The 11,346-nt window shown below is 34.8% G+C and overlaps 1 protein-coding gene across 3 annotated transcripts in view; it reads right to left on the reverse strand.

The window, feature by feature from the left end:
- GABRB2 (gamma-aminobutyric acid (GABA) A receptor, beta 2) overlaps positions 1–11,346 on the reverse strand; it is a 172,778-nt gene that overhangs the window by 109,177 nt on the left and 52,255 nt on the right. For all 3 annotated transcript variants that reach the window (XM_010579117.1, XM_010579119.1, XM_010579118.1), the window contains one exon: positions 3,146–3,366. In XM_010579117.1, coding sequence (XP_010577419.1) covers positions 3,146–3,366 — 221 coding nt within the window. The remainder of the gene's footprint in view (positions 1–3,145; positions 3,367–11,346) is intronic.

An 11,346-nucleotide genomic window follows, 5' to 3' on the forward strand; every position in this document is an offset into this window, starting at 1 on the left:
AAGGGAACAAAGGCAGAATTCACATCCATCACTCATCTGGTACCAGCTCACAGGACAAAGAGAACACTTGAAACGTCCCAAGCAGAGTCTCAAAAGGGATGTAAGAATTGATAATCACAAATATAAGATTGCTAGGTATACTAGAATACTAGAAAATTATTTCCGGATCTGAAATTCTTGATGTAGAAAAAAAATCTTCTAAACACCTTTACTTTGGGCTGTGCAAAAGTTCTACAATAGGAACAACATACAGAATTATTCTAAAACCAGTTTGGAGACCATATTGTGATTGCAAGTATTGAAAAAAAATAACTCTGGGAAATAAAGGATCAAAGCATTAATAATGTTTCATCTAATTACATTCAACAGCTTTTAGTAAAAATATACAAGATTTCACTTTACCGTATCATAAAAGATATTAAAATTGATTTACTATATATGCTCAGTGAAAAGGAAGAATTATTTCCCCCAAGACAATGAAGCAGTACCAACACCAATTCAGCTAAAAAAAAGACAACGAAGTTCATTCTTATAGTGGTCCAGATTATGTTACACATAAGATAACTTTGTCTGAAATTGCTTTGCAAGTATATAAAAAGTACAGTCTTCAAAATTGTGTAAATCAGGATTGTTAAAAACAAAGAAGTAAACCTAAGCTTTTAGTTGCCAATTTTTTTAAACCATCAATAACTTGTTTCTTTTGGGAAACAAACAAAAAAACCCAAAACCCTTAGAAAAAAGTATTTTTCATGAATGGTTTTAAAGTTTCTAAAAAAATAAAATCTTTCTTTGACTTGATTCTTCTATAGAACAATTTTCTGTGAGCTGTACTTACTGTTACCAACACTTTCAAAAATAGAAATTATTATGGATTGTTAAGCAATTAGAATGAAAATGACTTGTCACAAGTAGAAATCAAAAGTCAGAATTATTGAAAACAGTAAACTTGGTAGTTATTTCAACGTAATTCATTCTGAAAAATAATAAACATGATGCTTTCAGAGTCTTAAATTGAAAACTATACCAAAACCTTTGCTATGCTTTTATTGCTCTCACTCCATTAATGCAAATGTGTGTTAGGTAGTTGTTTTATACTTCACTTTACTGTAAATAAAAAGTTTCACCATTTTAAGGAACCAAGTATCTGTTGTTTCACTGAACAATAACAAGAACTCCAGACTTGCTCCCAGTCATAGTGCCAAAGCCTGAACTGCTTCACACAGAAAACACAATCAGATACAATACGAATTGGTAAATACAATAACCAGCACAAAAGAGCAGAATCTGTAAATCAAAATGAATTCCATTAAGTTATATATGGCAAAATGTTATTCTACAGTTCATAAAAGAATATCTGTTCTGTGTTACAAATCTAACAATAAAATACATTGTTTCAGTTTCTAAAAAAAATAAAAAATAAAAAAAAAATTTGCAGGTTTTAACAAATTCTCTACCTAGTCTCACGTTTCATAAAAATTGCCATGCTGCTGCTCAAATTCACTTACATACTTTCCTACTGTGGTCATACTTCAAGAAGGCATACTTTTGCTGTGTACCAGATGTAGCTAGTTAATTTTATGTCTTTTAGTGGCTATCATAGCCCTTTATTTTTCTACCTTTATTTTTCAAGTAGAAAAATAATCTATTAGCCATAAGAGGCAGTGCTATTCCTTAAACGTAGAGGAAGCTCAGGAGCCAGGAAAAGCCCAGATCTTTTCCACCAAGTGGAACATGTTCTAGGTTCCACAATGAAGGATGAAATCAGCATCTTGCACACTAGGAGAGTGCCTCAAAACCATGAAGTATCTGCTAAGTGAACATTTTCACACTTTTCACCCCCCATTTCTGGAGGTGAATCACCATCTGGCACAGACTGCAAGAGTCCAGGGATCATCCAGATAAGAGGCATTTGAAGCCTGACTCCAGCATAGTGGTGAGAGCACTGATCTAGTCTCTCTCAGTCTCAAGGAGAATGGTTTCTACCCAAGAACTAGAAGCCGCCTGTCCTGAGAAAGGCACTTCCCGGCAAAAGTGACTGGCTAAACATTATCACCCTGGAAATTTTCAGGTTTGGGTGTGAAAATTGAAGATAAATGCAAAAAGTGTTAAGCCTGAAGTCCTAGGACAGCTTAGGACTTAGTTTTAGGCATTTGAGTTCCAATTTAGGTAGCCATGTTCTGAATATGTAAAACTGTGCTGCTTTCCTTTACAGCTGGGTAGAAAATAACCAGGTTAAAAGTGCATGCTGCTTGACATGACAGTTATAGACAGACAGTGGAAAAATCTTACTGAAAATGGAAGAAATACACTAATAAAATTTTTAAGAATTAGCTTCCCCCAAATTATTATTGCATATTATTCTCAATATGAAAGACATTCTAGATTTTTCTGCAGCATTTTTTTAACCCAGTCAATACTTTCTTTCTATTTTGTTACCTACTCACACCATATTGTCATCTTTTGCAGAAATATATTTAAATCACTTTCTCTGTAATTATTGTTTTCTATAAACACTGCTAAAACAGACATTTTCCCCCAGTTTTCAAAACGTCTCAAGAGTGAAGTTCTACTTTTGATTTCTCCAGTCACCACTCTCCATACAGTCATACACAGTAACAACATCAGGCTGAAGAACATTCCTAGTCATACCTCATCTTAGTGAAAATCAGAAAACTGATTCATCTGGGTAGCATACAAACCAATCTAATATTCAATCCAAAATATTTATAAAATATATCATTTAGTTAAACTATCAGTTCAGCTGTCATATACATTTTCCCCCTGTTTCTCTAATCCTCGTTTTGTATTTCTTATTTCAATTCCTTTGAGAAAGCAGTTCTAGAACTGGCTTTTAATCCAGAATGAGTATTTAAAATAATATTTAGTGTCTTATCTGTCCTTAACACAAGTGTCTGAACTGCACTAAAAATGGCAGTTTATCTCCAAGATTTATTATAAAAAAATTTTAAAAATCGTTATCCAGTCTTAGAATACTTAAGTAAAAATTGTTTCTGGAATATTATCAGTTATATAGAATACAGCAATAAAAATAGCATCAAAAAGGCAAAGAACAGTTTTTAATTTGAAGCCATGATTAAAAGGCTAAAAATAAAAGATAGAAGAGTTAGAAATGGTTCATACTGACCTGAGTCCATAAAGGACTGTCCCATCTGGATGCAAACGGATCATTCTGTTCTTCACAGTGACACCATGTACAAATGACTTCTTGTCATTCAGAAAATAGGTATCAGGAACCCACAGCTGATCAGCTACTCTGTTGTCCAGAGTAAGGTTTAGAGGTATTACGTTATACGACAGCCTCTTATCCCTCCACGCTTGCTGAAAGTACATTGTCAGGGTATAGTCCTGTGATTACAAAAACAAAAAAATAGTTTGCATTGAAACAGACAGCCCACATATGCAAAAAAAAAAAAAAAAAAAAGGCGCAAATACATGTTCATTCATTGCAACTGTTCTTAAAGGCAAACATTTCTGTTCACAATTTCCGTAAGTAGATTTATTTATTTTTACAGTACTGAACACCCTGTGTATACTTAATAACAGAAATGAGAATATAGAAAAGATGGGGTATTTACACATTATGAATGACTTGGGAGTTCTCATTTCAATATTTAAAAATAAAATGGAAAAAAAATTGTAGACGTTTAACAGTCAGCAATTTCTGTACCACTTTACAAGCCTGGGAGTTCTAGGAAACAGGAACATTCACAGATCTGAATTTCATCTCATGGTCTCCACTGTATTCAGTAGAGTTCTGGATCAGGCCTTGTATCTCTGAAGTTGCAGTTACCGCCCAAACACGTCTGTAAATTAAAATCTCTTCAAAGTCTGTTAACTTTCCCCTGGGGACTGAAATCAATGGGAAGTCTCCGAGGTTTCTATGCTACAGTCTTAGTCTTCTACTTAATTTTACAGATGAAGTAACTCTGGTTACTTCAATGGAAAAATTCAGAGAGCACAATTAAGCATCTGGATAAATATTTGCAGTATTATAAGAATTGCTTTGTCTTGATGCAGGCAACTAATGTACTTTGGAAATGTTTTGATCTTTTGATGTTTTAGAGAACAGTATAATTACAAAAATTACATTTCTTTAAGACCTGTTATACAGAGGCAAATATTCATTATATATTAGCCCATAGTAAAAAAACACTGTAAATAATACACAAAGGAGCTGTGTATCAGATCATGATCACTGGGTCGAGGGCTATAAAACAATACTGAAGGAATACCAAAGGGAGGAATATTCTAAAACCAGTATTTTGTTTTGCTTGTTCTACAGAAGTCATAATCAGGCCTCAGACTGTTTTGATTTAGAATTCATATTTAACATGGACTTCATTAAATAGTAAGAACTGTTAGCTTACAAAAGATTGCTTTCAACAGAAAGTCAACAAAAGCTGCTGTGATTATCAGCAGCCCCAGGATTCAGCCATGTCAGAGTATGAAAGTCTGTATTCTATGCATCAGTCCAAAGCACTTAAAACAAGAAATCCCACCTAACTTAGAACAAATAATTAACTATGGTGACTACATCTCACAAACTAATTTCTAGCACTGCATCATAACAGAAAAAAGCATGCAAGATATGAACATTTTATTGCATAAATTGCAATATTATTTCTCATTAGCTACTTTATATTTTAAAGAAGAGACCACTATTGAAACTGGTTTGATTACAGTTGGCAAAGAAATATTAATCTTTCTGCCAAAATACTTTAAAAGCACCTGCCACTACTGTATTTTACAAGCATTTTCATTTAAAAAAAAAAAAAAGTATTTGACATGTGAACACTATACAGAACTTCTCACAAAACACAAAAGTAAAATTTTCTTATTTTGCAGTTTCACAGACTAAACTTTAAAAAAAAAATCTACAAAAATGCCCCTGTAAGAAATCACTGAAAATTACTTAAAAAAAAAAAAAAAAAAGGTAAGTTTTACATTTCTAGAAATTATCTTTTCACAGGAAAGCCAAGGACTTGATAACACCAAATCTCACAAAATGTACATGGGAAAGGTACCTTCCTCAGTGAATGAGAAAACAGACACAATAAATTTCTTCCACTGCTATGCAGAGAGGTGGGATTCCTCCCACTTAACTTCAGGCCCTGGAGACACATCTCTTTCCACTGGTTTTAGAGCATCTAAGGCAGTCAGCCCCAACCTATGCACATTGGTGAAGCACGTCCAGTTAAGTGAAGTGAATTCAAGTTAGTGTCAATGGCAAATTGAAAAGAAAATCAAAATCAGGTACAACCTTTATTACCAATGTCCAAGTATCCAGAAAACTATTTTTCCTCTCTTTATTAATAAAACTTTTTATGCATAAGTTAGGTTGGTGTAATTATTCACTTTAAAATGTACATGGTCCACCCTTAAAACACACATTATGGAGGGCCTGTGACAACTATGCCTATTCCAGCAGAGGTCTCTAAGCAATGACACAGCACCTAGAAATTAATTGACCCTACCTCTTCTGCAGAACAATGTGCACTCAGATTAAAAAAACAGTTTATACTGATTCAAGAGATGTGTATTTCCATGGTGGAAACACTCTTAGGCATCTTTCCCCAGAAGAGCCTACATACATGAGCTTCAAAATGCCTCTCCAGTTTTCACTGAAGTGGGGAGAAATAGTTACAGCCTTTCTTCCCTGTCAACACAAAACCAGAATGGTAATGTTGTCCCTTCAGTCTTCCCACTTGCGCTGGTTAAAGGTTAATCATCTTCATTTGTGTCCTGGTTTCAGCTGGGATAGAGTTAACTGTCTTCCTAGTAGCTGGTACAGTGCTGTGTTTTGAGTTCAGTATGAGAAGAATGTTGATAACACTGATGTTTTCAGTTGGTATAAACACTACTTAGCAACAAGTCAAGGATTTTTCAGCTTCTCATGCCCAGCCAGCAAGAAGGCTGGAGGGGCACAAGAAGTTGGGAGGGGACACAGCCAGGGCAGCTGACCCAGACTGGCCAACAGGGGATTCCATACCATGGGACGTCCCATCCAGTATAGGAACTGGGAAGTGGTGGCGGGGAATCGCCGCTCGGGCACTGGCTGGGTGTCGGTCAGCGGGTGGTGAGCAATTGCCCTGCGCATCATTTGTACATTCCAATCCTTTCATTATTGCTGTTGTCATTTTAGTAGCATTATCATTATTAGTTTCTTCCTTTCTGTTCTATTAAACCGTTCTTATCTCAACCCACGAGTTTTACTTCTTTTCCCGACTTTCTCCCCCATCCCACTGGGTGGGTGAGTGAGTGGCTGCGTGGTGCTTAGTTGCTGGCTGGGGTTAAACCACGACAACTTGCTATGCATTCAGCCCTACCCTGCAGTTGCTAATGGAAGCACGTACACCCAGCCCATACACAAACCACTGCTCAGCTTTAGTAGGGTGTCACAAACATTAACAAAACTGCACAGTTACAAGAGGGTAAAAACCAAATAAGTTTTTCCAATTATTTTACTACCAAATATATTTACCTGGTAACTATTCTAATCTGATCGGTTCTAATGATCTGGAATCTTTTCCCCTCCCCACCCCTCAGGATCAGCATGAGAGTCTGCTTTCAAGCATGCTCCACCTACATCTGAAGAATTTTACTGTTATGCTTCATCACTGTTCTGCAGTATTTGATTCATAACCAGACACCAGAAAATGTTCAGTAATATATTGCCAGTAAGAAAATATATTAGTCTTCATTATACTAATATATCACAACAAAAAGTAGATGAGCTGTAGCAATTGCTCCCCTATTATCCTTGGAATGTTGCATTTTATTCCTATTCTAAAGAATAATCTACATGTATTAATATATAGCATATGTACAGAACATGCTTCCCTCTTTACACCTCAGTAAAAGAGGAAAAGAAGAGGAGAAAGAAAACTAAACATGCATGGTTCAGTGCATAAAAATGAGTTACATAAAACTGTAAATTTAGAGCACTGGTATATCTGCAAGAAAAGCCAAGTCATCAGGCTGGAGTTCAGAATCAAACACACTGTTCCAGAAACAGAGATGGTGTTCCAACTAAAAACTATTTGTCATCTGTTGGCCCTAGTTTTCAGATGTGACTGGAGTTTCTGATTGCCAAAATACCTAAATAATTTCTTATACCCTAAATAATTTTTTATAAAATCCTCACAACCTTTCAAATTTAGGTAGGTTTTGGGTTTTTTAAATTCTTATTAAAAATAAATGTGTTCCAAGCTACATATTTCAAAGTATAAGTGTTTAGTTAGAAAAAAAGGAAAACCTGTCACATAAGCTGCAATTCATTCCTTAGAAAGGAGGGAGGCATCTGTTTCCAAAATCCCAAATGAAACAGTAATTCTTTAAGAAGATATGCAGGTACAAAGTGTCCCCGAGAAATACTACAAGAAAAAAGTCTGTTAAAACTCGCATTAAATACGGGAAATCCCCTCTACTCTAAGGATAAACATCAAAACAAACATGCAAATACCTTATCTCTTTAGGAAGACAGGCACACAGAAGTAGAGGAATAGAAGTGGCTAATGAAGGATGATTTTAATTTAAGGCCTTAGCATCCTATTAAATTCACAGGATGGGAATGTTAGAAGCTTAGTGTAAATATGAAGACGAAACACGTGTCAATTCATTGCAAAAGCCTAGCACAAGGCAGTAATTACAATGAGTTGAAAGAAATACGAACCCAAACCTCATGATGACTACGTCTGTGTATACCATTACACAGACAAACTACAAAGGTACAGGCTATTTATCACACAGGCATACAGAGACACATTGTACAAATATAAATAAATAGGTACATCAGTTACCCTGAGCATGAGAAGCTTGAAATGCTGTACTAAATTTTATTAGTATAGACAAAGTTATGAGTAAAGCCTAGAATATAAATAGGCATATAGTGTATTTTCTGTAAGTACACAAATATTATTTGTATAACTTTTATCATTATTCCATTGTTCACATAGATTTAAACTTAATAAACTTTTTTATTCTGTCCAGATGCAGAAATTTAGGTAACAGAAAAGGAATGGTTACTCCTATTCTATCCTGATCAAAGAAAAGATCTCTCGTCTTTTCCTCACCAGGTGAAGTCCAGCTTCCCAGTTTTCTTCTTATTTCACACAATGAACAGAAAAGCAGCAAATATGAGACAAAGTTAATCTTAATGTAAATTTTCTCATATGAATAAAAAAGTAACAAACAGTTTTACTAGTATTAGCATATTTATGAGTAACTTTTATCCTGAACGTTATCTTTGTGCAGTGGTTGTCTGCAAACGCTTCTAGCTGCTGGAAATGTATACATGCTGGGAGATTTAAACTGAAATTTAGATAAATAGAACTGTTACACACGGCCAAGTTGTCAGTGAATGACCATCAACTTCAAAGATCCAAGGGAAGATACTGCGCAGGAAAGCATCAAGTCTGAAAACTGGCACTCTTATTTATATTATCTCATTTCGTTAATACTCTCAAATAAAAGTTTTCTTAAGCCAAAAAAGAAATGCCAGTTTGGGCCTATTATTAGCTTACAAAGATTAAAATACAGGCCTTAGCTAAACCCATCCATGGGCCAAAACCTGTGAAATGTATATTGCTGGTCTTCTTTTTATATTGGAAAAAGAATCGAGGCAAAAAAAGGAAAAAAAAAAATTCATGAATGTTCACAATGATGGTGGAATCTAATGCAAAAGACTGTGCCAGATGTAGATTTTTTCAAAGCATAAGGATAAGGTCCAATGTGAAAAAAACAACATTTAAAATACAGGTCTTTCTTCTACATTCCACATAACAGGACTGATTCACAGTGCACCTTAAAAACATATACCAGCACTTGTATTAACAGGGATATAATACAGCTACTGAAACACTTTGGAAGTAATGAAATTGGGAAACTTTGGAGAAGAAAAAAAAAAGTAAGTAGAAGGAACATTCTGTATATTATAAATACAACATATAGCAGCATGGAGTTGAAGAATATATTTCTCTCTACTCATCAGTAATGAATGGAGAACTCATTTGTTGTTTGGCTTAAGTCCACTTCTCAGAATTTTCCTGGTTATTCCTAACTCGTAAAAATACTTTACTACATTTCCCAGTATGGCATTTTTAAAACTAAATAATTTCCTTCTGAAAATGCTTAAAGCTGAAGATTTTGCCTGAATGCTTGATTTATTCACCATGTACATTTAAAAAAGTGTCTGTTGATGACATATTTAAAAGTGCCATTGAGTAAATTATTAAAAGTATACATCTACACAGCAAAATGTATGTTAATATATTAAAAGCTATTATATATTTAAGAAGAAAGGAGCAAATATTAATTCTACTCCCTCCTGAGACTCAAATGAAGTTATCACTGATGTGTGCAATTTCTGCAGCGGAAAGCACACAACACATTTCACTACTCCGATGGTATATAAAACAATCCAAAACTAAGCACTTCAAGCTAAAGGAGCTTCAGTGGATTTATTTAAAAAGCAATGTCTTTCCCTAAGTGCTGACTGACAATCCTTTTCAGTCCTCATTTTGTTTAAAACTAAACCAATCACTACGTGTTCAATTCATAATTACCTATCTCACAGTCATGTCAAGAAAATTAACATAAAAATTCTGCTCTGTTAACACCGGAGACACCACAAAGTGACTTACATAAAAGTAGAATGACCTGTTGAAAGAATGGGTGATACCAAAGAAGTGTCAAAATAAATTCTGTCATATGTCCTTTCAAAAAAGCATTTTTCACATTCTGTAAATCTTCACTTCAAAAAAATGACAATGACATCAAGAACCTTACACAGAGTTCAAGTTGAACTCTCTTGATCATTGAGTCCCACTTCCCAGGCTGGCTTCAAATCCATGAAACACTTCTAGCTAACTGTGACTCCTAAAACTTACCAGGTAGTTCTTCTTGACAGGAATTGTATGACCTAAAGATCTAAAGTTCTACGATCTTTCCAAAAAGGAAAAGATCCCAAGAAGTAAGCTTACCATTTATTCTGCAGCAGCCATCCCAGAATTATTCATCAGCAATTCTCATTTCTCAGCTGAACAAATAAGCAAAAACGGGCTGTTTATCTCCTACAACAGTTCTCAGAAAAACACGGTATTATTGAATCAAGCAAGAGACCTGTGTATGAAAGCCGAATGACTGTCAGCAGAGCTTGACTCCCAGACATAAAACTTCTTACTACTGATTATATGAAATCTGCAGTAAGAGACTGCTTACCATTTCTACGACAAGATCGTGAATTTATGTCTCCTTAGCGCTACTGACAGGAGCCAATATTTATATTGTTTCTACACAGTGATTTATATATTGCACTGCAATACAGTGTCATTGTATTTCATGCACTGAAATGAAATAAAGCAGTTACGGCTGATACGTTTCCTGTAACATCAATTAGTTTAGCAAGACACTGTGACACTTGATTTTAATTTCTGACAAGTCACCCAGACTGAACCATGATACTGCACTTTTACCGAGCCAGCAATCTGCATGTCATTCCAATCAAAAAGCATCTGCCGTATGTCTTTTAACTCTCTCCGATTTGCTGTCTCTTGATAATAAGAGGAAGATTGATTAAAGTGAACTTGGACTGAAAACGGTAATCTAACTGCTACTTGCTTAAGAGTCACGTATCTTGACATCTTCAGATTTTTCTCTTTTTAAAGGATCTAGTTCTCTTTATACAGCATTGCAGGATTCTCAGATGAACAGTGCAAATGTAAAGTAAGATGAATAAATGCAAACTATAGTCCCTTTAAAAAAGTTATAGAACAGTATTTTTCTGCCTCAGACAAAATTATGTGCTATTATTATTTATTCATGTCTTTTAAGTAGAATAAAGTATTTTAAGCACAAGAAATATTAAAAAAAAATTATATTTGAATTTCAAATTTTTCTTGACTCATGTATCACAAGCCATTTCCCAGAGAAGGGAGAATAATTCTGAGTTCACAGATCATTTCCTATGCAATTGTACAATCCCACAGTTCTTCAGAAAGGTAAATACCTACAACGGAAATCACACTTATATTGCTTTTATTATTAGGCTTCCTTTATTGTAGCTTATTACTAAGAGTATTGCAAAAGAGTAAAAAATATTGAAAATACTAAATACCAACCAAACAAAAAAAATTGTAACCTCTTAAAGCGGAAATAAACCAGTGGTTAAGCAGAACTGGAGATCCAATTAGAAAGTTTGATGAGAGCAGATGGTGGCCTAAGTTATTGTTTTGCAACTCAAAAGCAAAAAACCAGAAACAGCTACCAGAAACCTGTGCATCTTACTGATGCCTTTTTTTTTTTTGGGGGGGGGGGGGGGGGGCAAAA

Source organism: Haliaeetus leucocephalus, unplaced genomic scaffold, assembly GCF_000737465.1.
Source record: "Haliaeetus leucocephalus isolate CR32 unplaced genomic scaffold, Haliaeetus_leucocephalus-4.0 Scaffold656, whole genome shotgun sequence".
In the NCBI taxonomy this organism is placed as follows: Eukaryota; Metazoa; Chordata; class Aves; order Accipitriformes; family Accipitridae; genus Haliaeetus; species Haliaeetus leucocephalus.